This window comes from Capsicum annuum, chromosome 12 (assembly GCF_002878395.1).
Source record: "Capsicum annuum cultivar UCD-10X-F1 chromosome 12, UCD10Xv1.1, whole genome shotgun sequence".
Taxonomy (NCBI): Eukaryota; Viridiplantae; Streptophyta; class Magnoliopsida; order Solanales; family Solanaceae; genus Capsicum; species Capsicum annuum.
In genome coordinates, this window is record NC_061122.1 from 15196565 (window position 1) to 15222532 (window position 25968).

At 35.3% G+C, this 25968-nt stretch overlaps 2 protein-coding genes across 4 annotated transcripts in view; both read right to left on the reverse strand.

The window, feature by feature from the left end:
* Positions 1 to 626: 626 nt before the first annotated feature.
* Positions 627 to 10671, reverse strand: LOC107850823. Of its 3 annotated transcripts, XM_016695594.2 has the most exons (14): positions 9944 to 10671; positions 7097 to 7183; positions 6358 to 6461; positions 6195 to 6245; positions 5135 to 5306; positions 4691 to 5011; positions 3986 to 4189; positions 3379 to 3891; positions 3001 to 3210; positions 2597 to 2785; positions 2276 to 2448; positions 1754 to 1906; positions 1556 to 1637; positions 627 to 1451 (listed from the first exon to the last, which is right to left on the reverse strand). In XM_016695594.2, the coding sequence occupies exons 1-14, from the start codon at positions 10502 to 10504 to the stop codon at positions 1065 to 1067; spliced, it is 3207 nt and encodes a 1068-aa protein (XP_016551080.1). In that variant the 5' UTR covers positions 10505 to 10671; the 3' UTR covers positions 627 to 1064. The 3 variants fall into 3 exon arrangements, with proteins under 3 accessions (XP_016551080.1, XP_047256715.1, XP_016551081.1); XM_047400759.1 differs by lacking the exon at positions 2597 to 2785; XM_016695595.2 differs by lacking the exons at positions 7097 to 7183; positions 9944 to 10671 and adding an exon at positions 6771 to 7078.
* A 4244-nt stretch (positions 10672 to 14915) lies between these two features.
* The window catches only part of LOC107850905 (phosphoglucan phosphatase DSP4, amyloplastic), a 12751-nt gene continuing 1698 nt past the window's right edge, over positions 14916 to 25968 (reverse strand). Inside the window, exons 3-14 of the mRNA XM_016695717.2 lie at positions 23124 to 23168; positions 22377 to 22479; positions 21850 to 21926; positions 21699 to 21775; positions 21513 to 21593; positions 19848 to 19980; positions 18614 to 18673; positions 18068 to 18124; positions 16776 to 16871; positions 16176 to 16235; positions 15868 to 15975; positions 14916 to 15396 (exon numbers count right to left, since the gene is read on the reverse strand). Coding sequence (XP_016551203.2) covers positions 15265 to 15396; positions 15868 to 15975; positions 16176 to 16235; positions 16776 to 16871; positions 18068 to 18124; positions 18614 to 18673; positions 19848 to 19980; positions 21513 to 21593; positions 21699 to 21775; positions 21850 to 21926; positions 22377 to 22479; positions 23124 to 23168 — 1029 coding nt within the window. The 3' untranslated portion in view covers positions 14916 to 15264. The remainder of the gene's footprint in view (positions 15397 to 15867; positions 15976 to 16175; positions 16236 to 16775; positions 16872 to 18067; positions 18125 to 18613; positions 18674 to 19847; positions 19981 to 21512; positions 21594 to 21698; positions 21776 to 21849; positions 21927 to 22376; positions 22480 to 23123; positions 23169 to 25968) is intronic.

Sequence of the window (25968 nt, forward strand, 5' to 3'; positions counted from 1 at the left end):
ATGAGGTCCTTCAAATTTTGGGGCCTTGGGCGGCCGCTTTTTCTCCGAAAGGGTTGAGCCGCCCCTGGTCTCAAGGCGCTGCATATTCAAATTTTTGATAGTCAAGGTTGAAACCTCTAGCGTTCCTTTTTTTTTTTTCACAAAAGATTGACAGTAGAACGAGGACATGACCCTAGATAGCAAGGTGTGGAGGTCGCGGATAAAGGTAGAAGGCTAGTGTGAGTGTGTGGGTTGTAGCATGCAGTCAGGAGAGATCTTGTGTAATAGGGTTCGTAACCCTAGGATTGTGTAAGTAGGTATCGTTGGTATGTGAGGGTATGTTACTACAAGGTGGAAGGCCTATTTCTTATTTCTTAGTTCCTATTTTCTTATTTAGTGTCGCCTTTATTTCCCGTATTTCGTTTTTTCTCTGGTTTCATTTCTATTATTTCTTATTCCTGATTTTTCCGTTGTGTCATCCATCTTCCTTGTTTATTATTCTGTATCTTGAGCCGGGGGTCTATCAGAAATAGCCTCTCTACTTCTTCGGAGGTAGCAATATGGACTGCGTACATCTTACCCTCCCCAGACCCCACTTTGTGGGAATACACTGGGTTTGTTGTTGTTGTTATTGACAGTAGAACGAATTTTGCATTTGCACTATTTGTATTAAAATGTATATACACTATCCAAAAATACAATTTCAGCAGAAGGTCACAGCTCATTTCATATACTGCAAGTAATGGAATCTCCACTAGTGTTTGTGCCTCTTAGAACCAGAGAATTGTAACGAGCCGCATAAGATGTCCAGTATAAAAGCTTTCATATTGCTGGTGAGCCACAGATAACGTACTTGCTCTTGCCAAGCGTAATGCACTCTCCCTCCATATATGAATATATGTAGTTGGGTCAGTCTAGTATGTCAGTTTTCGGTGTGTTGATGCAGTTAGAAAGAATTAAACCACCCGTTGTTTTGGTGTTGTTCTCTTTCATCCACAAGCCCAGAGCAAAAATGAGCTTGGTTGCAGTGTGAGGAGCCAAAGTGGTTCACAAATGGTGTAAATATCTCTTCTAGCCAAGATGTGTTATCCAAGGGACCTTTGTTTATATCCGTGTTTCATTCTGTCGAGTAGTTTCTCCTTTGTCCTTCTCTTCTTGTCCATTTTTTGTCTATATCTCTCCTCTCTCTCCCTTTCATATATCCCTTCCCAATATACCTCTCCCGTTAATGGCCACAACCATGTTTCATATGGATAGTAATTGTCGTCAGCAGCTTCTGCCAAGTCTTCATCCATACTCTTCAACAATGTCATGTTGAAGTACTTTGCCCACATATATCCTCTTCGCTGCTCAACTGAGTGCTGCTCTTCCGTCACACCTGAGTGAGGGTTAAGGTAAACCATCTGCTGTGCACTGTGATAGGCCCAAACATTTACCAACAGTTCCAAAACCCGACAGTAACAGTGCTGCTTCTGGTGGTCAGAAACATTCAAACATAAGAACTTATCCTTCTAGGCTTCATTACTTTGTACTAAATGTAAACTAGTACCAATGTGATTTATGTCTACAGGCTTACCTCCAAGGTTGAAATTGCCAGTATACAATGTGTCCTATTGCTGGAATTCACATGCAAATTATCCAGAGCATCGACAAACATCCTGTAATTTCAAACTATTTTAGTTCAAATAAACAATTCATATTTCGTACTAGAATATGCAAATCTATGCAAGTAATACGACTCCACGAGATATGTATGTTTGTCACCCTAGATTACCTGGAAAACATAACGAACTCCATAAAAGAAGAGGTTGGCATAACCCAGCTATGTAGTGCCGACCATCTCCCGCCATCATCAGGCATGGGCGGGAGAGCTTCTATATGTGATGGTAAGCCATACATTATACGAAATGCATCTTGGAAAGCATTTCTGCAAGAATGTTAAAGAGAGTTAGCTGAGACTTGTTAAGAAGAGTAGAATGTAAAAGTTCCAGTTTCCTGTGAAACTTTCTTTTGACACTGTACATTCTAGGACATGAATTTTGGAAATCTCCATTTCCAGCTTCTTGGACTTCAGAACATGAAATAGTTGAAATAGAAACATCTTGAATTTGGGATCTATTATTGTATTCAATATTAGATAAACCTAAATAATGGATTAATCATCCAAATTTCTGTAACAGAGATCTACACTGTTCAAATACAAGAAACAAATGGAAAGGAAGAAATGCTGGCAGGAATGAATAATTTTGAAATAAATCTCTGCTCAAATCCCCCTTTACATGATGTAAATATGTACCTGCAGTTGCCTCCATTCAATATGTCGCACATTGACCAGAAGGTAAGGGCATCATTGCTTCCTGTAAACCCACCATCCACATCCAAATGTGCCCAATAGTATATTACATCACCTTTAGTCTTTCCCTGTATTATTTCTTCTAGGGCCAGCTCAGCCTTTTTAGATAAGGAAACCTGATACATTTGAACAGAATCCTATATGAAACTTGGCGACAAGAAAAGAGTGCACAGAAGATTATATGTGAATATGACAATGTCAAGCTTAACAATTACAAGAAGAACTAGTTCACACGTAAAGATTCATCAGGAACTAATAACATACTTTTCTTCCAGTAGCTTGCCATGACTGGAATCCAATCCAAGGACGTTTATGAATATTATCTAAATGGTTTGCAATTGAAAACATGCCACCCATCTCACAGAGGATATTCTGGAAGTAGGTGTCATGCAAGAGGTTAAGCCGGAGAACTGCATCAACATCATCCGACTGCAATCTCCGTGCTTTAGTTGACTATAAGAGAACGTGACATAGTTAGAACCAAAGAAACGAGAGTCTAACATAATGAAGTAATAAAATTTAAAAGAATGTACTTAATCTGAATTAGCAAATATGTATATCATATAGCATTGTATTCTTAAAAACTTCATTTCTGTACCAAGAGATGCCAAAAAATGAGAGGAAACCATATGAAGCTGAAACAAATCGAATAAGCCACAGGGACTCACTAGGCTCAATCCACGGTACAAAGAGCCATGATGCAGAAATGGCCAAGCTCCAGTTCCATCATAAACCTCATAAATACATAATGGTTGCCCGGTCCTTTCCAGCTCTCCTTCATCCCTCTCATTACTTTCAAACCGAAGCTTTTCAGCTTTTCGAGCATTACGATATATGTCATCCCACTTACCAATGCCTTTTTCCATTCTTTCCTCAAGCTGCATATACAGAAATGTGCTCAACAGATCTTACATCAAGGGGAATGCAAGAAAATAGAACATGGACAAGTAAAGATCCTTTTTTTCCTTTTTCCTTCTTGTTCTTTTTGTCTTTTGGTTATGGACAGGGAAAGACTACTAGTCAGAAAAAGTTATTCATTCACATACCTCCTCCATCTCCAGTCTATTTACTTCCTCAGAACGCTCCATTTGATTCAAGATGTCCCAATCCAGCTCATTTGGAAAGTCTTCCCCCTTTAAAGCCTCTGGATCATCTGTTGATACATTCATCAAAGGAACAAAACCTATCATCTCTAATTCAAGGTCATAAACAACACCGGAATTTATTGGATCCACATCTTTCATTTGAAGATCTTCTATGCCCTTACTATCCTCTACATCCTTTTGGAAATAAGCCCACTCCCACGAGCCATGCTTAAGCTGAGAGGTGTCTCCTGGAAGTATGACATCAGATGGGAAAGTTATGACATTCTCCAGAAGCTTTGCATACCCTGTAACGCATTCCATAGCAAACATGTTCTTGGAAAGCAGCCTCCCAGAAGATGCAATAGTGTGAGCAAATCTCGTGAGTTTTCCATTAGATATGAGCCGTGAGAAATCTTGCACCAATTCATTTGAATTGTGTTGAGAGAAGATGATTCCATGTACTTCATCAACAATCTGAATACAAAAAGTTCTTCAGGGTCAGACAAAATAAGAGGCAAAGTATTCTACTTTTCAGCTTTAAAAAGTTGCCAACACTTGATCGACTTACGTATTTCTTAATGACAGGTAAGTCTGGTGCAACAATAGGTATTCCAAATGACATAGCTCGTATTAGAATGGGAGGAAATTCTTGTTCATATTGGGGGGAGAAGTAGAGTACAATGTCAGCCATCAGTATAATACCGTTAACATCACCCTTCATATCATAGTGTGAAAGAGATCCCTCATGAAGCCCCAGGCGAGTGGTAATATCCTACAAATTTTGAGACAGTATAACTTTTTTAATTTTATCGCGTAGATAATAGCAAGTAAACCGCATGTTACTGCTACTGCAAAATGTTGTGAAGCATTATTCAATATCACTTGAACTTTCATCTCAACCTAACAAATAACATAGTAAAGCACTAGCAAGGAATGAAGATAACAAAAATGGAAAATACATATTGGATGACAAAAGGGTGAAAAGTTTCAGGTAGGCAACTAAAACAACAAAACCCTTAAAGTATAAAATCAACAGAAAAGATTTAGAACTTCCTCGGCTAATTGAGAAATAGTTGGTATGCCTAATATACCTAAGAAAATTTATCCATTTTACAATTCAAATAACAAAACATCTTTAAGATTGAGACGAAACACTAGTGAAGCAGAGGAAGGCAGAGGCAAGCCATCCATTACAAGGACAGAATAAAGAGTGGAACAGGATGCAGAAATTAAGAACCATCTACATCACTAATACAGTGTTAAAGAATTCTACCTGCAATGCCTCCTTATACCCATCACTGGAATTCCCTGACATGAAGACGAACTTCAGTCTCTCTTCGACATCACTTCTTCCAGCAAAATTGAGTAGCAAAGGTTCTATATCACGAAAAGACAAAGCATAATCCCAAGACAGCTCATTGTAGAGAATGGAACTTCCAAAAACTAAAACCAAGAGATCATCTTTGCCAAAACCATATGTTTTCCTTGACTGGGATTTTGAATGTCTCCTACTATAACTGTCAGCAGCCCAATTGTCTTTTGGTGATCCGGGGATGACAAAGAAGTTTCCAGTGTCGAGCCCACTATATAACATCTATAACAGGAGAAACGTGATGGTTGAGTACACAAAAAGCTTGATGAGCACTTGAAATAAAACACTAAGAATTCTAAAAGCAAGGAATTCAGAACGAAAAACAGAGAAGAATGTAGTGCATACCGGCAAAATGTAATCCGGAAATACAATAACACTAGCCCTACGAAAAGCATCTCTCCAATGAGAAATAAGATGTTCCCAGCTCATGCTTTCATAGAAAGGAAGGCGACTTGCTAGAGTATCTTGTTGAATTATCCATACAAGGGGGACAGAGCAAAAAGGCTCCTGCATAAGGCTGCATAAATATAGAACTCACAAACCATAATATCTCAAACAAAATATAGAGGATGCAAAGGATTTTCTGAGTTCAGGGTCTAGATTCATCTTTATTACATGGTCTCCCTATATTGTACACATACCCATGTTGAGAAGGATTAACATGGATATGGTACTTTGTAAGCATCATTTAGACTACATCAAGAATGTCGCAATAAAAATTGAACATACTGGTGTAGACATAATCTGATAATAATATAAAGTCAATTTACTGTTACCTTCTCAAAAAAGAATAATAATAATAATAAGTCAATTTGAGTATTTGTCAGTTGGATTGAATTATTATAACATCTTACCACAGTGTTCTTTTTTTTTTTGACAATTAGTACAGTTGTATTCATCAGCATTTAGGGAATGCTGGCACCAAAACAATGTTACAAGGCACTAAATTCTAGTTTTACAGGGCTCCTAAGAAGTAAAGTCAATTAACTCATCTACTTCTTCTATACAGTTCTGTTTACACCAAAACAATAAAGTTACTAAGTAGTTCCATTTCACATCATCAACTGACTTAGTCTCATCTTCAAAGCATCTTACCACAGTGTTGTTCATTCAAATGTTATTGCGACACTAGGTTCAAGCATTTCTTTTCTGTTGTACAAGTCAGCATATGCACTAGTAATGCTTAAAATTCTCACAAGAGAAATTCAGAAAATAGGACAAGGATACTGTAAAGAACTACTCATTGCCCATACATTTCGCATTAAAATAGCTTAAATTTAGAAAGGAAAGACCAAACACACATTTTAGTCTGTTATAGGTAAATAATGCTCAGGGTTCATATGTTGTTCATTCTGAATCTCCTAGAATAATGAAAAGTAAACTTCATCTAACAGGCTAGCCATACCTTGATATAGCATTTTTATCTTCAAGTGAATCAGCAATAACACCATCAAAGCTGCATGAATAAAAATGTAGAAACTAATATATACCAAGTAACTGAGAGTGGTGATAGAAAAATTACAGAAATGGACTGTCCATGAGGATCCAAGATGGCAGAGCATGCTTACATTGACCAATCAATGAGATTATATCTTTCGGCAGTTAAAATTAATACTCTCCCTCCTATTTCTTCCCACATGGATCTCGCAACGCCATCCTCCACAGCATATATCTGCAAAGAAGAGATTTAAGTAGGGTAAAAGATTGCACATAACCATTATACACCACTATCAAACAAGGTGCAGTCCTTCTGTCACAACTTAGATATGGTACTATATTTTGCGCTCATCATAGTTTTAATCCCAAGTTTTCAGATAGAGAACCAATGACTTATAGACAAATTAAAATGTCATAATCAGAAGTGTGATGCAATTATCATTTAAAAGATATGGATGGGAAAAAGAAAAGGAATGCTAATGAATATGAATAACCACAACTTAAAACATTATAGTTCTATTTAAAATATAATTCCACAACTTGCCAGATTAGTCCGCTCCCAGCTCCAAGAGTAGAACCCCCTTCTGCTTCCCAGAACCTAAAAGTATATTAATCTCAATGGGCCATGGTGACCCAATTTTCAACCTCAATTTACCTCTTTGCAACCAAATTTTCACTCAATCTCAAATAAAAAGTTTGTCAGATATGAATCTCAAATAGAAATTTCAGGTGAAAAGAATCTCAATAGCTGAAATACCATCTGAAATATAGATTAGTTGCAATACAGATGCTTAAAGTTTTAATCTCTTAGGCAGTACATATATAGGATACCGCAAGCAGATATTATAACTTGAAGCCCCCAGAAATTACCTTGATCATATAGCCCAGTCCCCGTAAGTTCTTCACCAAAGTAGATAGCATCAATGACAGTGGGTCCTTCTTCATGTTTCCTAAGACCTTACACAGTCAAATTGAAGTACAGTTAATTAGTGAAAGCTAAAGAGACTAATGGAACACACTTAGTCACTTAGATATAGAAAAAGCAACAGGAGAGATATAATAGATTATGAAGACAACCAAATTACAAATGGAAAATTGACTCTCGAAACCAGTCTTTACTCTATGCATTTTAAATTAGCAATCCGAAAAGTATAATCCACGTAAAATAAAATCACTGACATCTGCTAAAACTGAATAACTGAAGAAACTAGGTAAAGATCGCAGGTCATGAATAATGAGCAAGAGGGGACTGTATATATTCTTAAACATGTCAAACTGTTCTGTTCATATTTTATTCTCACTCATTCAAAAAATAAAAAGCTACGGCATATCCTCCAAATTAAGACAAACACTAAAATTATAGTTTCATGATCATAAGAAGCTAAGAGCATTATCCTGCCACTATCACAATTCACACTAATATAAAATTCTTAAGTTTGAATCAGCTTCCATCATCTCCTAGGCTCTAAAACTCTAGTATTTACTGCACTACATGCATCTAGATCTTACAGGTTCAACCAAAAGAAAAAAAAAGAAGAAACATAATCTAAAAGTAAGCTAGTTGGCAACTAAATCATTTGTTTTGATGCGCATGACACCATTTCTTTTTCTTTTGTTTTGGTCTCCATCCATTATATTTTCGCGACTAGAGGTTACAAGTCAGAGGAAGAACGTCAAATGCAATTTTTGTAAGTAAGCATGAATGTGACAATATTCATATTTACTAACCAAAACAATCATTCATTCACATACATGAAACAAACTGATCTGTAAAATATATTCATAATTGAAATTTTAACCTGTATCATCTAATTTTCTCACATATCTACAAAATATCAGGTTCATATAAATCGATCTGTTAAAGCTCTATCATCCAGTTACTTTCTTTTGGAAATAAAATGAGCAGCGGAAGTTCTTTCTGAGTAATAAAAATGTTGTATCAAAGAAGAGAACTCGAATCCTATCAAATAAGTGAGCATGATCATGTTAGTACCAATTTCTAAAATGTCTTCCTAAATATTCACTTAGAATTTTACCAAAAAAATGTTCTCTGTTAAATTTGAATTTGTTTTCATCCACAGCTTTATGGCTATCACTATAACAGCTTCCTAGATTTTAAAGTGTATCATCTAATTGCTCTCATATCCACGCGAAAAAACATAACTACTAAATATCAGGTTCATATAAATCTGTTCAAACTTCAAACTCTATGTTCCAGTTACTCTCTTTTGGAAACACGAGAAATAAAAATGTTGCATCTAAGAAGACAACTTGAATCTTATCCAACAAATGAGCACAATCATGTAAGTATCAATTCTGCATTGTCTTCCTAAATATTCACTTAGAATTTTACCAAGAATTCGCTCACTTGTTAAATTTGAACTTGTTTTCTTCCACGTCTTTATGGATCAGCTTCCTAAGTTCTTCTACGGTGATTGTACACTACTAATAACCTCACACTTTGCAATTCGCACGATCATCTAAGTATCAATTTCTGCATTGTCTTCCTAGATATTCACTTAAAGTTTTACCAAAAAATAATTCTCTCGTTAAATTCAAACTTGTTTTCTTCCACATCATTATATCGATCATTATAACACCTTCCTCAGTTCTTCTATGGCGATTTTACATCACCAAATAACCTCATATGTAGCAATTCACATACTTAAACATGAACACATGTAACATAAAAATATTGCATCTAAAAAGAGAACTTGAATCCTATCCAACAAATGAGCATGATCACATAAGTATCAATTTCTGCATTGTCTTCCTAAATCTTCAATTAGAATTTTACTAAAAAATCATTCTCTCATTAAATTTGAACTTGTTTTCTTCCAAATCTTTACAGCGATCGCTATAACAGCTTCCTATATTACTAATAACCTCACATTTTGCAATTCGCATACTTAAACAACAAACACAAGTAATATACATAAGGTTCTTACTAGTGCAATCCACGGAGGCCGAACCCCAATTCTAAGATGATTCCTAAGCAAGTCCAAACCGTTACCCCAAAATCGCTCTCTCGTTAAATTTGGACTTGTTTTCTTACATCGATTGTTAGAAGTTATAACAGCTTCCTAAGTTCTTCTATGTCAATTGTATATGACTAAATAACCTCACATTTCACAATTCACATACTCAAACAACAAACACAAGTAATATATAGACTTCTTATTCGTGCAATCTGAGGAGGTTCTTCCACATCTTAATAGCAATCTTTACAACAGCTTCCGAAATTCTTCTATATCAATTGTACATTACTAAACAACATCACATTTCACAATTCACACACTTAAACAGCAAAAACAAGTGTACATATATAGAGTTCCTATTGGCGCAATCTAGAGGAGGTTCTTTCACGTCTTTACATCGATCATTATAAAAGCTTCCTAAGTTCTTCGATATCAATTGTACATTACTAAACATCACATTTCACAATGCATACACTTAAACAACAAAGACAAGTATATTCATATAGAATTCTTACTAGCACAATCCGTGGAGGATGAACATGTATTGTCATAACAGCTTCCTAAACTCTTCTATATCAATTGTACTACTAACAACATCACATTTCACAATTCACACACTTAACCAACAAAAACAAGTATATTCATATAGAATTCTGACTAGCACGATCCGTAGAGGACGAACACTGTATCCTAATAGCATATTTAAACAATAAAAACAGCATATATATAAAGTTCTTACTAGTGCAATTCGCGGAGGACGAACACCGATTCTCGGCTGATTCCTGACCAAGTCCAAACCATTACCATACTGAAACCGCGGCGGTTGAACAAACTCTAACGAACTTCCTAACTTCAAATCATCTCTAACAGATCGCCAACGCGCATTTTCACTTTGTCTAAAAACCGACATTATTGAACTTTGTAACACCATTGACGCTATGGCAAACACAAATATAACCAAAAATACACACAAATACAACCATTTCCCTCTAAAACAAAACGAAATCAACTTCCTATTATACGATCGATTGTGATTATAATGATGATGAAAATGATGAGGTCGTGATGATGAAGTTTTCCAATGCCGATCCGGTGACGATGACGATAACGATGACGGTGACGATAACGGCGTCGGAAGTGACGGTTTTTGTGAATTACGTTTGAAACGGAAACGGTCACGGATCGAGTGGAATCTACCGGCGTTGTTGTTGTTGTTGCTGCTATTGTTATTGTTGCTATTGTTGTTGTCGTTGTTATCATCGTCGGCGACGGAGCTCGGCGAGCTACGGCCGGTTGCCATTTTTTTTGCTAATGAGAGAAATTGTGATTGAGTGAGTTGGATTTGGTATTTATAGGAATTTGTGAATTTGGCTTTGAATTATAGTGTGGGATTTTGAATCGGAAAAAAGTCTCTTGTATTTTGTGCATTGTGCTTATGCAACTTGTTCAGTGTTTGATTGTTTTACCAGTATGATATTAACTGTATTTCTGATCCCTTAATTATCGAAAAATTCTAATTTTACTCCTCACAATTATTAATTCAACACATTTGATCCTTAATTATTTTAGGGGTCATTTGATCACTTTTTATATTTTTTTTAATTTAAAAAATATCCTATTTTCAAAATATTACCGTCAAACACAACTCCAACTCTAATTTCAACTTTAAAAATATCAAATAAAATAAATATATTTTAAATTTTTATGGTCAAATGAATTTAAGTGTTTTACTTTTTCCTTCTTAAAGAATTGTGATTTTGGCATCAAAGAGAGTGTGAGAGAGAGATTTTGAATGGGAAAAAACGGTTATAAAGAGTAGAGAAGTCTGTTTGTTTGATTTGTGCTTAATGCAACTTGTAGTTATTGATTATACATATTTGGCCTTTAATTACTTTAAATTATATGTCCTCAATTCCCTTTTGGGAAGGGGGGCTTGGACAGTAATTAGTAAGTTGTTGACATATGAGTTTTAACTTTTTTAAAAAAAAAAAAAATGTAAAGTAAAATTGCGTTTAATGGACCCTTGTGGTCGATTTCTTTTCAAATCACACGCATAGTGAGAGCTTTAATACATTCGATTGTCATTTTTTTAATGTTTAATTTCCTTTTGTAGGAGTAGTGTAGAGAAGTAAGGTTAAGATGATTTATACATGTAAAGAGAAATGTGTTGATGTATGATAAGGAGGTGCGAGAAGTTGACCGTTGAAGGCTTAAGAGAGGTAGAGATAGGCTTAAGAAACGTTGGTTAAGGTGATTAGGTAGGACATAATACAACTTCAATTCACCGAGAATTTGGAGATTGAGAATTAAGATTGTAGGTTTGTAAGTAATTCGAATGTTTTGCTTTTCCATTCCCAAAGTTTTCGTTGTAGTCTTGTATTTTCATATTTTAAAATTTTTATTTTTATTGGTTGTTTCTCTAGTCTTGTTTATTGTATTAATCTATACAATCGATTGTGATGATTAGGTGATGATGAGATGGTGATGCAGTTTTTCACTATCGATCTAGCGAAAATGATGACATCAATGGAATCAAAATCGAAATGGAATAGTCGATTTTTGTACATTTCATTTGAAATCATAAATTAAACGAATAAATTTTCTCTCTTTAATTCTTAAAAATACACTCTATTTATGTATCTTATTCATTAAAAAATAAAAATGGATGTTTTTTTTTTTTTGAAACTTTACAATATTTATACTTTCAAAAAATATATAATTTAAGGGCAAGAAGGAAAAAATTTACAATAAATTTTAGCTGAATTTTGTAAATTGAAAAGTAACTTTGGGAAAATTACTTTTACAGTAATATGGACAAATAACATGGAGTAGAGGAAATAGAATATCCTTTTTTTCGTTTATTTTTATTTGTCCAGACTTTATTTATAAAATCACACTAAACGTATTATTGTTGTTGCTAAACTACTTTTAGAATTATATTACTCACTATGAACATGCTTTAACATAATACACTAAAAATTAATAAAGTGCCAAAACACTTAAAATTTCCAAATATATAATTGTGTTTCAAATAATTTGAAGAATTTAGGCAATTCGAAGTAAAAGTTAATAATTTAGGTGAAGTCGTTATATTTGTGGTTGAAAAGTTTGTTATTCGTCTGCGTCAGTGCAAAAAGTTTGTTAAAAATTACATTTCTTGAATCCCCACTTGCTTTCTGTTATTTTTGTAATTATTAATGGGAAAAGAAAGTACTTATGCTATTAATTGAATTGTTTTTTGGAAAAAATAAGATTTCACAATCAACAATTTTATGACAGATGAGATTTAAAATTTATAAATTTTAAGATTGAATGGAAGTTAATATATAACGATATTTCTAGTCATAATAACAATAACAATAATAATAATATTCAGTATAATCTAATAAGTGGAATGTTTAGGTAGTTGTATGTAGACCTTACTCTCGTCTCGTGGAGATAGATGTTGTTTCCGATGCCCTTGGCAAAGGAGGAATGCAATACAAAGATTTTTCACGAATCACCCATCTTATTATTATTCTCGTGTAAACACACTTAGAGTTCTAATGTGATCTACTGTGTTAGCGTTGATATAATTACATACTTGAATTCGCAATCGAATAATTTTAGAGTTCTAATGGAATCCAGTTCACATTAATCCATAGACGATACTCTAGATATGTCCCTGTTCAATTTATTAAATTACAAAGTTCTTTTTAATTTCTTTAATGAGGGATATTTTCATGTAATATTTTGAAGAAATAAATTTCTTTTAAAATTCAGCTGGTATTTAGCTTTTTCAATCCTATCAAAAGATCCCTTTTCATAAGGCCAAAAAAAAAGGTGGCTGGGTAAAAGATTTAACTATAATTGATATTTGAGAAGTACTGTTCATTATTTATCCTCATTATTTTATAATTTTAACACTATTATTTTTAAATTAATTTTTTTAATAAGGCCAAAAAAAAAATAATCGACACACATTAATGCTTAAACATGTGATTAGCAGATTAGGAATCTAAAACATTTAGATTAGTTTTATTGGTGACAGTTGTGCTTACTGCTTATACATAAATTACTTTGACATAAATGTAACTTTTATGATCGATTTGATTTTTGATTTGACTGCTCTCTTTTTTTCTTTTATACTCCCTCCCCCGTTCAAAAAAAGATTGATCTATTTTTTTTTTAATTTGTTTTAAAAAAATAATATTTTTTTTTTGTTTTTGATAATATTTTAATTTTAATTTTTCACATGTCATATTTAAGACCACAAAATTAAAAAATATTTTTATATATTTGACATAACTTTAATTTAAATCTACAGGATTCAAAAGTCTACGGAGGGAGTATATTATAATGTTTTTATAATAAGGATCAGAGAATAATAGTAACGATCTAGTACTACTAGTAAATACTCCCTCCGTTCATTTTATGTGTCATCAATTTTTTATTTCATCTCAAAAAGAATGTCTCATTTCCTTGTTTGGTAACTATTTAAAAGACACAATTTCATTTTTATCCTTATTGGTCTCACTTAATTAAAAAAAAAAATAATAACATATTTTTTTTATAAAGGACAATTTGGTAAACATTACCGAGTCTTTCCTTATTTCTTAAATTCTATTTTCGATCAAATGACGACACATAAAATGAGGCGGATGGAGTATGATTTTTCCCACGACATAAGAAAATCAAACTCCAAACTTAACAAGTTCAATTTCTTTTTTATTTTTTTTTGGGTCTACTTTTGATGTTTGTATTGTGGACCTATTAAATTTGAAATCGCTCATTGTAGGGTCCACTTTTGGGTGAGATTTCCAACAAGATTTTTTTTTTTTTTCAAGAAATTAAATTCGAAATCTCTAATCAATAGCAGTGAAATCTCAAACTATCCCACCACAACCTATCCAACGAACTTCAATGTAATATGAAATACTACTAGTATGAAGCTTTTAATCCCTTTTAGGATCTCGATAACTATCTTTATTATCTATATACATCTATCAATCTTCTGTGTCTTTTTTATAATCTTCTTGGATACTACTACATTTTATTTTTTTTCTTTGATTTGCATATATTTAGAGAGTGGAGTGTGGGCCTTTGAAGACCAAAAATTGTGGTAGGGTACTAGCGATCGTTTGTCCTTAACTAGATGTCTCGTATTTGAGCTCTTAGAATAGAATTACCTTTGTTATATAGTGATTTTATCTTTAAAATGGCATTTTCTCACGAGCAAATCCGAATTAATCAAACGTAAAACAAGTAGAAATCCTAAAGAAAAAAAGATGGGTCATATTATTACTTCACTACAACATATGAAATGGTTTCACGGGATTCAGCCAATTGTCTTGATCGTGGAATATCATTGAGAAATAGGAATCCGGGTTATCAAAGGATTTCCTGCGATTATTTCTAGTATGGAATGAGTCAATCATCCACTTTGGTATCTTATTGAACAAAAATGGTGATATTGTTCCTCCATTGATCAAGAATTTCGATTTTTGGGAAGTATCATGATCGTCCAATAAGAAGGGTTTCAATTTTTGGAAATGAACAACTTGAAGACCTATTGATTCTAACAACTGATTGCAGAGTTGATCATTCGGACCTTTCAATTCATAGATGTAGATCTCGGACCTAGTAATGGGGATATTTCCGAAACTCAACACAGAAAAAAGGAAGTGCGTAAGACAAAAATAAAAGCAACTTGGACAAAAAAAGAGGTGACATGGACAAAAAGAAAACCAGTGTTCATTCCACCAACATGAGTTGTAGTGGGACTGTTTTATCTTTAACCAGAGGTCTCGGATTCGAACCTGAATATGAAGAAAATCCTGTCGGGAGCACTACCCCCAGAATGGACCTTGTATTACGCGATCCAGATTAGTCGGGGCTCCAATGCGGGCACCGGACACCAGGCAGGTGGGAACCCCCCCCAAAAAAAACCAGTGTAACTCTTATTGATACTACAAACAGCTAGAACTTAATTACACTGCTTGAGTTATAGCAGATTATTGGCTTTGTTTACAATTATTAAGTGTATAGTAGTAAGTACTAAAAGTGTGTTGTGCATCCACTTCATACTACATCTGCATAAGCTTCGAGAAATTGCCCGATTATGAGCCTTTCGCTTGATGTAAGATCAGGGTCATCACTGGTGAGCTTCTTCCGTACTGCTGCATTAGTGAAGTCTGAATTTTCGTCAAGAACCTGTTGGCATGTCCGGGTTGAACATTAGAGGTGAGAAATGATAACCGCGAAGCCGAAGAATCACAACTTTAGATTGAACGGTCGGGGTAAAAATTAGAGATAAAGGCTAAACGCGCTCACTGCAGCACAATGAGATGTCCAGTGAAAAGTACGGATAACACTAAAGTTCTATCTAGTTTACAGTCGCTGATTTGCGTTTATGTCTTGTTCCTCAGAAGATGACATTTCGACAGGAATACGAAAGTAAATTCCAACGAATGAAACTACAACAACAACAAACTCAGAATGGTTCCATGAGTGGTGGGGTCTGGGGAGGATAGAGTATACGCAGACCTTATCCCTACCTTGTTAGGTCGAGAGGCTGTTTCCGAAAGACCTTTGTTGGAATAACAAAGGGCATGAGTAGGACGAAATGATAGGCGAAAGGCATGGCACCTCTCTCTGTACAACCAAGTGAAATTAGTTCCTTACCTCTACATAGTTGTTGACATGTCCATCTTTGTTGGGAGAAGTGACCGGCTCAAACCCACTGCATATCCATTCACCATCAACAATGTACTTGTATTCATAGCGTCCTTCCTGTATATGGAGTAGACATTAGGATTGACAATCTTTACGAAACAATTGTTGTATGTTCTCCAATTATTTTGTAACATATACTTTTTGTTGTTATACCATACATACCGCAGAACTTTCCAATTATGTTTATATACAAATTCCATCATTGAAAGAAAAAGGAAGAAACACTGCAAGCCTAAAGCCTAAAACAACATACTTACAGGCAAATCCCTCTGGAGAGTCCACAAACCTTGTTTCTCGTCAAACTTCAAGGGTATTCTCTGAAAAAAAACATCATAAGAGCTCTTAAATGAGTTCTAATATTAAGCATGAAATACAGCAGAGTTGCATTAAAGTAATAAGAATATTTCATGAAGCTTCTTTAAGAACAGGTAACAGGCAATGCAACACTACACTAATGGAAACCCGTTGTTCTTTTTCCAGAATGTTCTTTACCAATAGCAAGGTCTTACCAGATTGAGGACAATAAGTGTGATTGTAAAAGAACAGTTCTACCTTTAACCAGTGCATTGATCTTTGGTAATTCAAAAGAAAATATTATTGAGACAATTTTCTCAAAAATAAACGGTGACACTCATCTGACAATTTAAATTTTTGTTTATTGTTTTAAAATTATCTGACTTCAGTATAAAACTGTACCAGTATATCCTAGTGTCTCAGCTGAAGGTTATTTATCAGGTTATGGACAATTGACAGTCGAAATTTGAAAATGCTGAACTTCAGTTTACTATGGTCAGATGAAAAAACCGTAAAACATTCTGAAGAAAATAATTAATACCATTGTGCGACTCGACTATTACCTGGCCCCAACCAATATCAAGTCCAGATAATTCCACTGTAGTACAATCATCACCATGCCATGTCAACGTGACAGGCATCTTTTTAAGGCCTGTAAGCTTTAAACAGGAAGATACTCAGTCAAGAACAGAAAAGCATAAGAAACATAGATGTAAATGTGGATGGGAACAACACTGTTGTTTGCAGAAGACATATCTAGCTAAAACAAAGATGAGAAGTCGTAAAAGATAATAACTAAAGGAACATTATGCAATAAATATTAGTATAAATAGTTTCTTTTTACACGTCATGGCAGGATTGACCATATTTTTGCTATTTTATCTCCAAATGTCTGACAAACTACAACAATCTTCCAATTTTTCCCAACTCGACTACAATCACGAGATGTGCATCCCTTTTGTAGAACACAAATATACAAGTGAGCACGGCAAAGATTATGTGCGGAAGCATGGATTACATCTTTCGAAAACACCCACTGTATCTCACCTCTGAGGTAGTGGTACGGACTGCGCACACTTTACCCTCCTCAGACCCCACTTTGTGGGAATATACTGGATATGTTGTTATTGTTAAAGAATGGAGAATATGCAGAAAAGCTTGTCTATGTCTATATTCCTACCCTATTAAAGTTTTACTATATACCAACACATTGAAATAGACCCATATGTACAACAGTCAGTTAATTACAATGTAGCAACTCGAGAGTCTTGTACACAGTTACACAAAATATTGACATATTTGAGAGGACAAAAAGTGTTGTTATTATTTTGTTTTGTGTACTTAGTGGCGTTGGAGATTTAATGATAGGAAGGATGAATTAGTCAACCGTCTTTTTCATTGTAAACATGTTCGGTAGATTTGGAATATGACATGAATCTATTTGGTTTCCACCAGGTGATGCCCAAAGATTTCGCACAACTATGAAGCTGCTGGCAAGGGCGGAGATGGTGAAAAGATGCAGACAGGAGTGGATAACAATAGGACTCTATATATTTTGAAACAATTGAATAGAAAGGAATGATACTCCAAGAATCTTTCAGGGGAAAGAAAATTATTTCCATGTAGAAAATGTAGATGTATTTGGTATTTGTATTTTTGGACTAAAAAGGAAATATTTGACCTTACTATGTTATTGTCAGATATAAGTAGTAATATTGATACTAACTAATGTTTCAGATTTCAAGTTCAATTTATCAATTGATTTAAGTCCAATATATATTACCATGCCCACACCAACACCAAAAGCCACAAGTGAACTATAAGAATAAATTGTTAAAATGATAATAGAACTCACGATATCTGCTGTGGCACTTTTGATGGCATCAAGTTTTGGAAAGCAGGAGCGTTTGCTCTGTAAGAATATAAAACAAGCCATGGTCAAGATACACAAAATCAGGTCGGGGTGGGGTGGGGGGTGGGGGGATAGAAAGAAGAATCAGCCAAGTTTCAGTGGTTGTATTTCATAAAACATTCCGAGGAGATTTTTATTGCAAAAAGCAATAAAACATGGATTACTATATCTTCAACAGGCAATAATCAGATTTAAAAACTTTGCTACTGATGCGACGATCCACATAAACTCTTTACCTGGGTCACCACCATAAGGAATTTCAGAGCAAAGACCCAAAAAAATATGGTTTTACTCTATTATGAACGGATGATATCAACTTCAGATGTTTGGCTACTGCCTACTGAACCCAAAAAGACAAACTTTTCTTCCTCAAAGCCGATGATTCACGGTAAATATTCTCAAAGAACACTTGGTGTAATAGCAAGCCAATGAGCAGTAACAATATTTCCCAAAAGTGAAACTACGTAACCATAATACAGGAAAAATTACCATGAGTAGGTCGAAAGCTTCACCGAGCTTATAGCCTTGAACCCAGAACATATATGACAACTGCAATTCAAAGTTCCAAAAAGAATCTAAGTTCAATCACAACATAGCTTAATTAAATTTAAAAAATATTTCGAACTAATCGTGATTGCATTTTAAGTACAAGATACATTTTCAAATAAGAAATTACACGATAAATTTGATAAATAAAACAACATAAAGTTCCATGAAGGTGCATATCTGTAGAAAGCTACACAGTTTGCAATTTCTTATCAAAGATCACTTTCTCCTTAACTACTAGACTAACATAGTTTTGTTTGCAATCAAAACCTCAGGACTAAAAAGTCTCAAGCCTGCTAAGAATTGTTACTAGTCGTGAGCAAGGTGAAGTCAACAAGAACATTTTAGGAATCATTCTGCAAGTCCTAGTTTGTTGAGGATGTACACGGAAAATTGCCGACATGACTATGAAAGAGCTTTCGCCACAAATGCTTCAGGCTATGTCACAGGCTTGTAAACTCAACTTGTAAATGAGATGCAAGGTTCACCACTTATGAATAGTTCAACAAAAAAAGTAATATTCTCCTGATCCAAGCAAACAACTAACACATAGAAGACATAATTAAGTACAAAAGTGCACCTCTATAACAACTTAAACTTTTAGATGAGGCGACCATCCAGTTCAATGTGATATCAAAGTGGACAGATGTACTACAATCAAGTCTTACTAGCATCCTTAATTGAAAAGATGTTTTCACATGCTTGACCCATGAAAGAGAATCTAGTTAGCTCCTGAGGAGTGTGTTTAGGACATAACAAAGTAAATACATGTGTCCTCTCTAAGTATTTAAAACATTTGAACGAGGTGATCATATGGTTCAACATATACAATTGGCCGGTATTCTTATTTAGAGTATGACCCGCTCTTGAATGATCTCTTTTTTCTACTTTTTTTTCACTTCCCCTTGCAGGTTACTAGAGACACAAGTAATAAAAGTAGCCTATGATACCCTAGGAAGAAAAAGTTGCACATGGTTAGTTGAAACCATTTTGTAGAAAGCACATGTTTGTTGATAGAAGTGTTATATAATAATAGAAAAATCAAGGACTATGCTATAGTTATAGAAACCTTCTTTTACTCAACAACACAATTTCAGATCTTCTCAGAAGACAGACAAATAAGTACTTAAATGTGATTGCGGCTGTCAGTCGACATAAAGAAACTCAAAGCACATACCGCAACTGCGGGAGCTCTGCCAAGTCCAGCTGTGCAGTGTATATAAGTCACGCCCCCATTTCTATTGATGGCGTTGTTTAGTATGCTTATTACAGCTGGAAGCCGCAACCTCAAATCAAATGCATCAAAATCCCTGCATCATCAAGCATCAACATACTTAGGAATTAGCTTCATGGAATTATCTTTTGGAAATACCTCATGCATCACATATCGTAGAAATTATATAATTTTTTGAAGTAACAAAGAAAGGTGCTTGTCCAGTTTTTGGAACCTGTATGCACACCAATTCACTTGCAATCAGCAATCACTAAGATTTTCTGTTCAATTACAACATATTGTTACTTCCGGAAAAACTTTATCAGTTTCCACCTTAGCTTGGGGTTAGAATGAGAATGCCAAGACATGTCAGGTCATGTAATGAAGAACCTTTTTTCTAACATCAGCAAGTGAGGTAGTGTACATTTAGCAAATATTCTTGAAAAGGAAGTAGCTTATTCATCTTTTAGTACTCTGCACATATGCTGTTATTATACAAGCGTCTTGATGCTTGGAATCAAATTCCAAATCCACTTTATTCCTTGTTTACATAGGTTTAAGATAGAATGAAAAAACAAAATAGTTTCAAACCGTATAATTATGTTGTGAGTCTAGTAGACATAACATACCTATCACAAGAAGTGCATACCCCCTTGCAGGTATATCTTGCAGCTATAATAAGAAGTTTAACAATATTGGACAATATTGGTATCTACAGAAGATTTCCGCAACTGCCCACCCAGCAAGAAGAAAATAAAGAAGTGTGCAATTCATTTCTTGCAATTGAAGGAAGAAAAGGAAATGGTTCATGGGCTACATTTGACTATTTTCCATAATAAATCTTTTGCACATGAATGTAAAACTTAGTCCAGTAATAGATGTTTCTTTCTTGTCCTTTAAGGGGTCGTTTAGTAGGGTGTATAAGAATAGTGCAGAATATAGTTTATTAGTAATGCTGGTATTAGTTATGTTGAGATTTTTCGTATGCAATGTTTAGTTTGGTATACTAAAAATAACATAAATTGCATAATTCTTTTTAAAAGAGTACCTTTTACAAAAATACCCTCCACAAATACGACAGAGAGGATGTGGAAGAGGTTTTGAGGGGCAATTGTGTCTTTAACCACACTAACGCATGTATTAAACCCCTTGTATTGTCATGGATTTCCATGTATTAGTTATGCATAACGTAATACTAAATAGAGTATCATTAGTTATACATAGATTTAAAAAGGATGCCCATCAAGGTATAGATTTAAAAGGGGTACCAAACAAGGTATTAGTAATACACAAAGCTAATGCATGCATTACTTTTTCTAATACACTCCACCAAAAGACCTCTAAATGTGCATACACATGTCCCTAAGTTCATATAACCCTGTTATTTCATGCTCAACCAGATCTAATCTTTTAACTTATTTCCTTTTAGAGCTAAAAAGTAACAGAAAGAAAAGCACATCTTGCTCAGTTGCATAAACTCCTGCGCTACTTGTAACATTAAAGAAGTGGTTCAGAAAAAAGAAGTGTTAAATCTCACATTAAATAAAAGGGGGAGATAGAGATACAGAGAGAAAAAAAGAGTTACAATCACAAAACAAGGCACTGCTGACTTTTTGCTCTTAAACTAACCTTATTTCTGCACGCAAGTGTTCGATATCACCACATTCGTTGGCATATTCACGAATTGCATTGATATCAACCCCGAAATATCTAGAGAACACTAGTTAAGGACTTATATAGAATGTCGTAGATGAGGGTAAAATGGATTTGTTGATCCAACATGAAAAACATAATCATGATATATTTCACGGATACTCAAGATCTGGATTTTGTTGCAAGCAAAAAATAGTTTTTACTCCAATGCTGCGAAGCTTGTCCACATCCTCAGGAGTCTGCCATTTTGTTGGAGTCAAATAAAGTCAAAAGATCACTTTTGAAAAGGATAATGTGTTCATTTCTACATTACCTGTAGACATGACCCAACAATCAAATCTGGACGGATGAAGTTGTAGTTCATTCCTAACTCATGCCTATAGGTTAAAACTGCATTAAGAAAGACAGCGACGATATGAGTGCCACACGTACTAATTAGTTAATAGGACTGTGCAAAATGTTCTTGATAAATTACTGACTAAAAGCACATGTCATTAAGTTAGATAATCCAATGAATCATGTCTACATAGAGCAAACTTCGATTTACAGTTTGCATAGGGAAATGATGTTCTTCTACGAAGGGGAAGGCAAGAAGGAGAAATGAGGAAGAATAAATAGTATAAAAAGATCGCGCATAACTTAACTTACTAGCTAGCATGTAATGTTGTTCTAGAAAATTGCCGGGGAGAGTAAAAAGTTGTCTTTGATAAGTCAAGGAAACTAAGAAAGAAGCTTAATAGCTTTCCTGTTCAGATCGGAAAAGTATGCACCACAAAACTCCTCAAACTAAAAGAACATAAAGTTTACAGAGCTAAAAAATGTGTAGGAAGATAGACTAACCAGCTCCCATAGCTGCAGTCATGTCATGACTGTATGTATCAGATTTTCCCACATCCTTCTCTGTGTCGTCCTTTGCTGTACTAGATTCAGGACCAGATACTACCTAGAAAAAGAGAACGTAAGCTAATGCCAATTCAAAAATGGATTTCATATATTAAAGAAAGGGTAGATGTGCTAATGGATGAAAACAAATGCAACACTTCTCCTTCTCATGAAAAGCTAAAACAATTCAGCTGTTTTCACATTCTTCAAATAATTAATCACGTCCTTCTTCACCTCCTTTATCCACAATCGGTGTTAGGCCAACAAAGAATATTTATTTGCATTAACGCTACATAACTGCTACTTCTAATTGTCCTATTTCTTTAGTTGATTTTATAAAACAAGAATATATGACATTAATATCCATTCTATGATGGATGATACTAGAGAAACTGCAGAAGATTTTAGAAATTTGTACCGGACAAATTCTAGATTCATCTCAATACATCATGCTAGGTACATAGATGGTTAACAATAATAACTGCAGAATGTAAAAGGAAGTTGCTTACTCATTTTATTTATCTTTTGGTCAGAAAAACGACATTAAAAGAGAATTACCAATTGGAGTATTCACCATCTTTATTCTTAACTGGCCACAGCGTATGACACAATGGTCAAAAGGCCACAAGAATTGATCAAGGAACATAGAATTCAAAAACAAAAAGTACCAATGAATGCTTCATCAATCGCTGTTTGAAATATTACCTGTGCTACAATACTTAGACGCTGATCAGCAAATTTTGTCATCCCCTGTAAACGGAAAAACGACGAGCATGATAAGGTTCAATACTGATCACAACCAGTAGAAAGTACAAATTACTGCTCCGCTCCTGCCATTTCATTTTTTTCTTTTTTTATAATCGTGGTGTTCGGGCCAGCTTTCGCACACTTCAACTAAATCTACAGGATCACGTAACTCTATCCACCAAGGCAACGAAAAATGGGAAGAATCACCTAGTGTTTTTTTTGTCTCCGTTGGAATTTGAACTTGAGACCTCATAACATTTTCTCTAGGATGTCCCCAAATGCTTGACACCATTCAATTATATACCTCTTTCACAACTTTGAAGCATGTTTTCTGTATCAAACTAAGTTCACAACCACTACTTACATATTTTATTGCGAATAATATCACAAAGAATATATTGCTCAAAGTAACTAATAGCAATATAAAGGAGCACCAAGACACAGTAATCAACACCAATAAAAAGAATAATAAAGACACCAAGATTCTAACGTGGGAAACCGCAGCTCAAGGCACCCAAGAGTGTGGTCTAGTGGTTCAATGAAGTTGAGTTGAGCACCATGAGGTCTCAGGTTCAATTTCGAACAGAGACAAACACTAGGTGATTTCTTCCCATCTGTTCTAGCCTAGGTGGACAAAGACACCTGGTACTTGTTGCTGGTGGGAGGTGACAGTATCCCGTGGAATTAGTCAAGGTACATGCCAGCTAGCCCGGACACCACCGTTATCAAAAAAAAAAAAACGCAGCTCAAAAGGAGCAAACTAAATCTCATAACTTAGCAGTTTTGCGTAAAATACTCAAGAAACCACCACAAGAAATAGCCCTCTTTTAACATTCAAGGGTATGACCAAGTGGTCAATGAAGTAGGTAGAGAACTTTGAGGCAGTTTCAAATTCCAGCAGAGGCAAAAACGCTAGGTGATTTTTTTCATCTGTCCAAACCTTCGTGGACAACGTTATATGATACATGTGCAGGTGGGAGGTAGCAGGAACCTCATAGAACTAGTCGAGGTGCGGGCAAGCTGGCTAGAACACCACATTTGTAAAAAGAGAAAAACGATAACCTTTTTTTTATTTACACAACTTCCTATATCAACCTCACACTCTCCATGTCGCCTCTCTATTTTCTTTGTTTCTTTCTCCACAACGCCAACCAAACGATTCTCAAAAATAATATCTTTCACATGTCAGCTTACACATACCTCCACGAGGTAGGGGTGAGGGCTACACATATTGCACACACATTATCCTCCTTGGACTCCACCCGTGGGAATATACTGGGCATATTGTTGTTAGCTTAGGCACACCTCAACTAATTCCACTAGTACCTGCCACCTCTCACCAGCACAGGTATCGAGTAACTATATCCAATCTTCAAGAAAGCAATTTGATTTATTATAAGCCTATCGAAAATAGTCTCTCTACTTCATATGAGGTAGTAGTGATAAGAATTGCGTACACTTTACCCTCCCAAGACTCCCACTTTTTGAGATTACACTGGGTATGTTGTCGTAGTATAAGCCTATTTTACCAAATGGGTATGGAAACCTCCTCACATAATTTTTCTTCCAATATTACTAATAGAACAACAACAAACCCAGTATATTCCTACATAGTGGGGTCTGGGGAGGGTAAAGTGTACGCAGTCTATACCACTACCTCAAAAGAGGTAGAGAGGCTGTTTCCGATAGATCTCGGCTCAAGATAAAAGGCAGAATACAGAAGCATGCAAGGCATAGAATAGGATAAAATAACACAGGTACAACATCCACAAAAAAAAAAATTACAATGCCAAACCAAGGACACCAAAATCCAACTAATTACTGACTACGACTCATCTACACCCTTAGCCCTCTATCCTAATGGTTTTCCTCCATACCTTCCTATCCAGGGTCATGTCCTCAGTTAACTACAACAGCTCCATGTCACGTCTAATCACTTCTCTTCAGTATTTCTTCAGTCTACCCCTACCCCGCTTGAATCCATCCAAGGCCAACCTCTCACACCTACGAACTGGGGCATCCATGCCCCTTCTCATCACATGACCAAACCATCTCAACCTCACTTCTTGCATTTTATCCTCCACTGACACCACTCCCACCTTCTCTCAAATAATTTCATTCCTAACCCTGTCAGCTCTCGTGAATCCACACATCCAGCGCAACATCCTCATTTCCGCCACCTTCAACTTTTGGATATGAGAATTCTTAACCGGCCAACACTTCGCTCCATAAAAATAGCAGGCTAGACTGCAACTCTATAGAATTTGCCTTTCAGCTTTGTGGGTATCTTCTTATCGCATAAAATTCCCGAAGCAAACCTGCATTTCATCCAACCTGCCCCAATACGGTGAGAGACATCCTCATCTATCTCTCCATTTCCCTGAATCGTAGACCCGAGATACTTAAAACTATCCCTCTTGCAAACCGCCTGAGAATCCAACTTCACTACCACCTCCTCTTTTTGCCTCGAGTCACTAAACTTGCACTCCAAGTACTCCGTCTTGTTCCTACATAACCTGAAACCTTTAAACTCTAGGGTTTGTCTCCAAACCTCCAGCTTATCATTAACCCCTTGTCGCGACTCATCAATCAAAACTATATCATCCGCGAAAAGCATACACCAAGGCACTTCGCCCTGTATATTCCGCGTCAACACATCCATCACCAAAGTGAATAAAAACGGACTAAGATTTGATCCTTGATGCAACCCTGTCAAGACCGGAAAATGCTCAGAATCTCCTCCCACTGTCCTAACTCGAGTCTTCGCACCCTCGTACATGTCTTTAATCGCTCTGCAGTACGC

What these genes read in the sequence shown, in the direction of transcription:
- LOC107850823 (XM_016695594.2), bottom strand. Translation starts at nt 10,504, where the DNA reads ATGGCAACCGGCCGTAGCTCGCCGAGCTCCGTCGCCGACGATGATAAC. An exon ending in TTCCGGATTACATTTTGCCG is followed by an intron (nt 5,012 to 5,134) that starts GTATGCACTACA and finishes CTCCTGTTATAG; the next exon opens with ATGTTATATAGTGGGCTCGA. An exon ending in GGCAAGCTACTGGAAGAAAA is followed by an intron (nt 2,449 to 2,596) that starts GTATGTTATTAG and finishes CAAATGTATCAG; the next exon opens with GTTTCCTTATCTAAAAAGGC.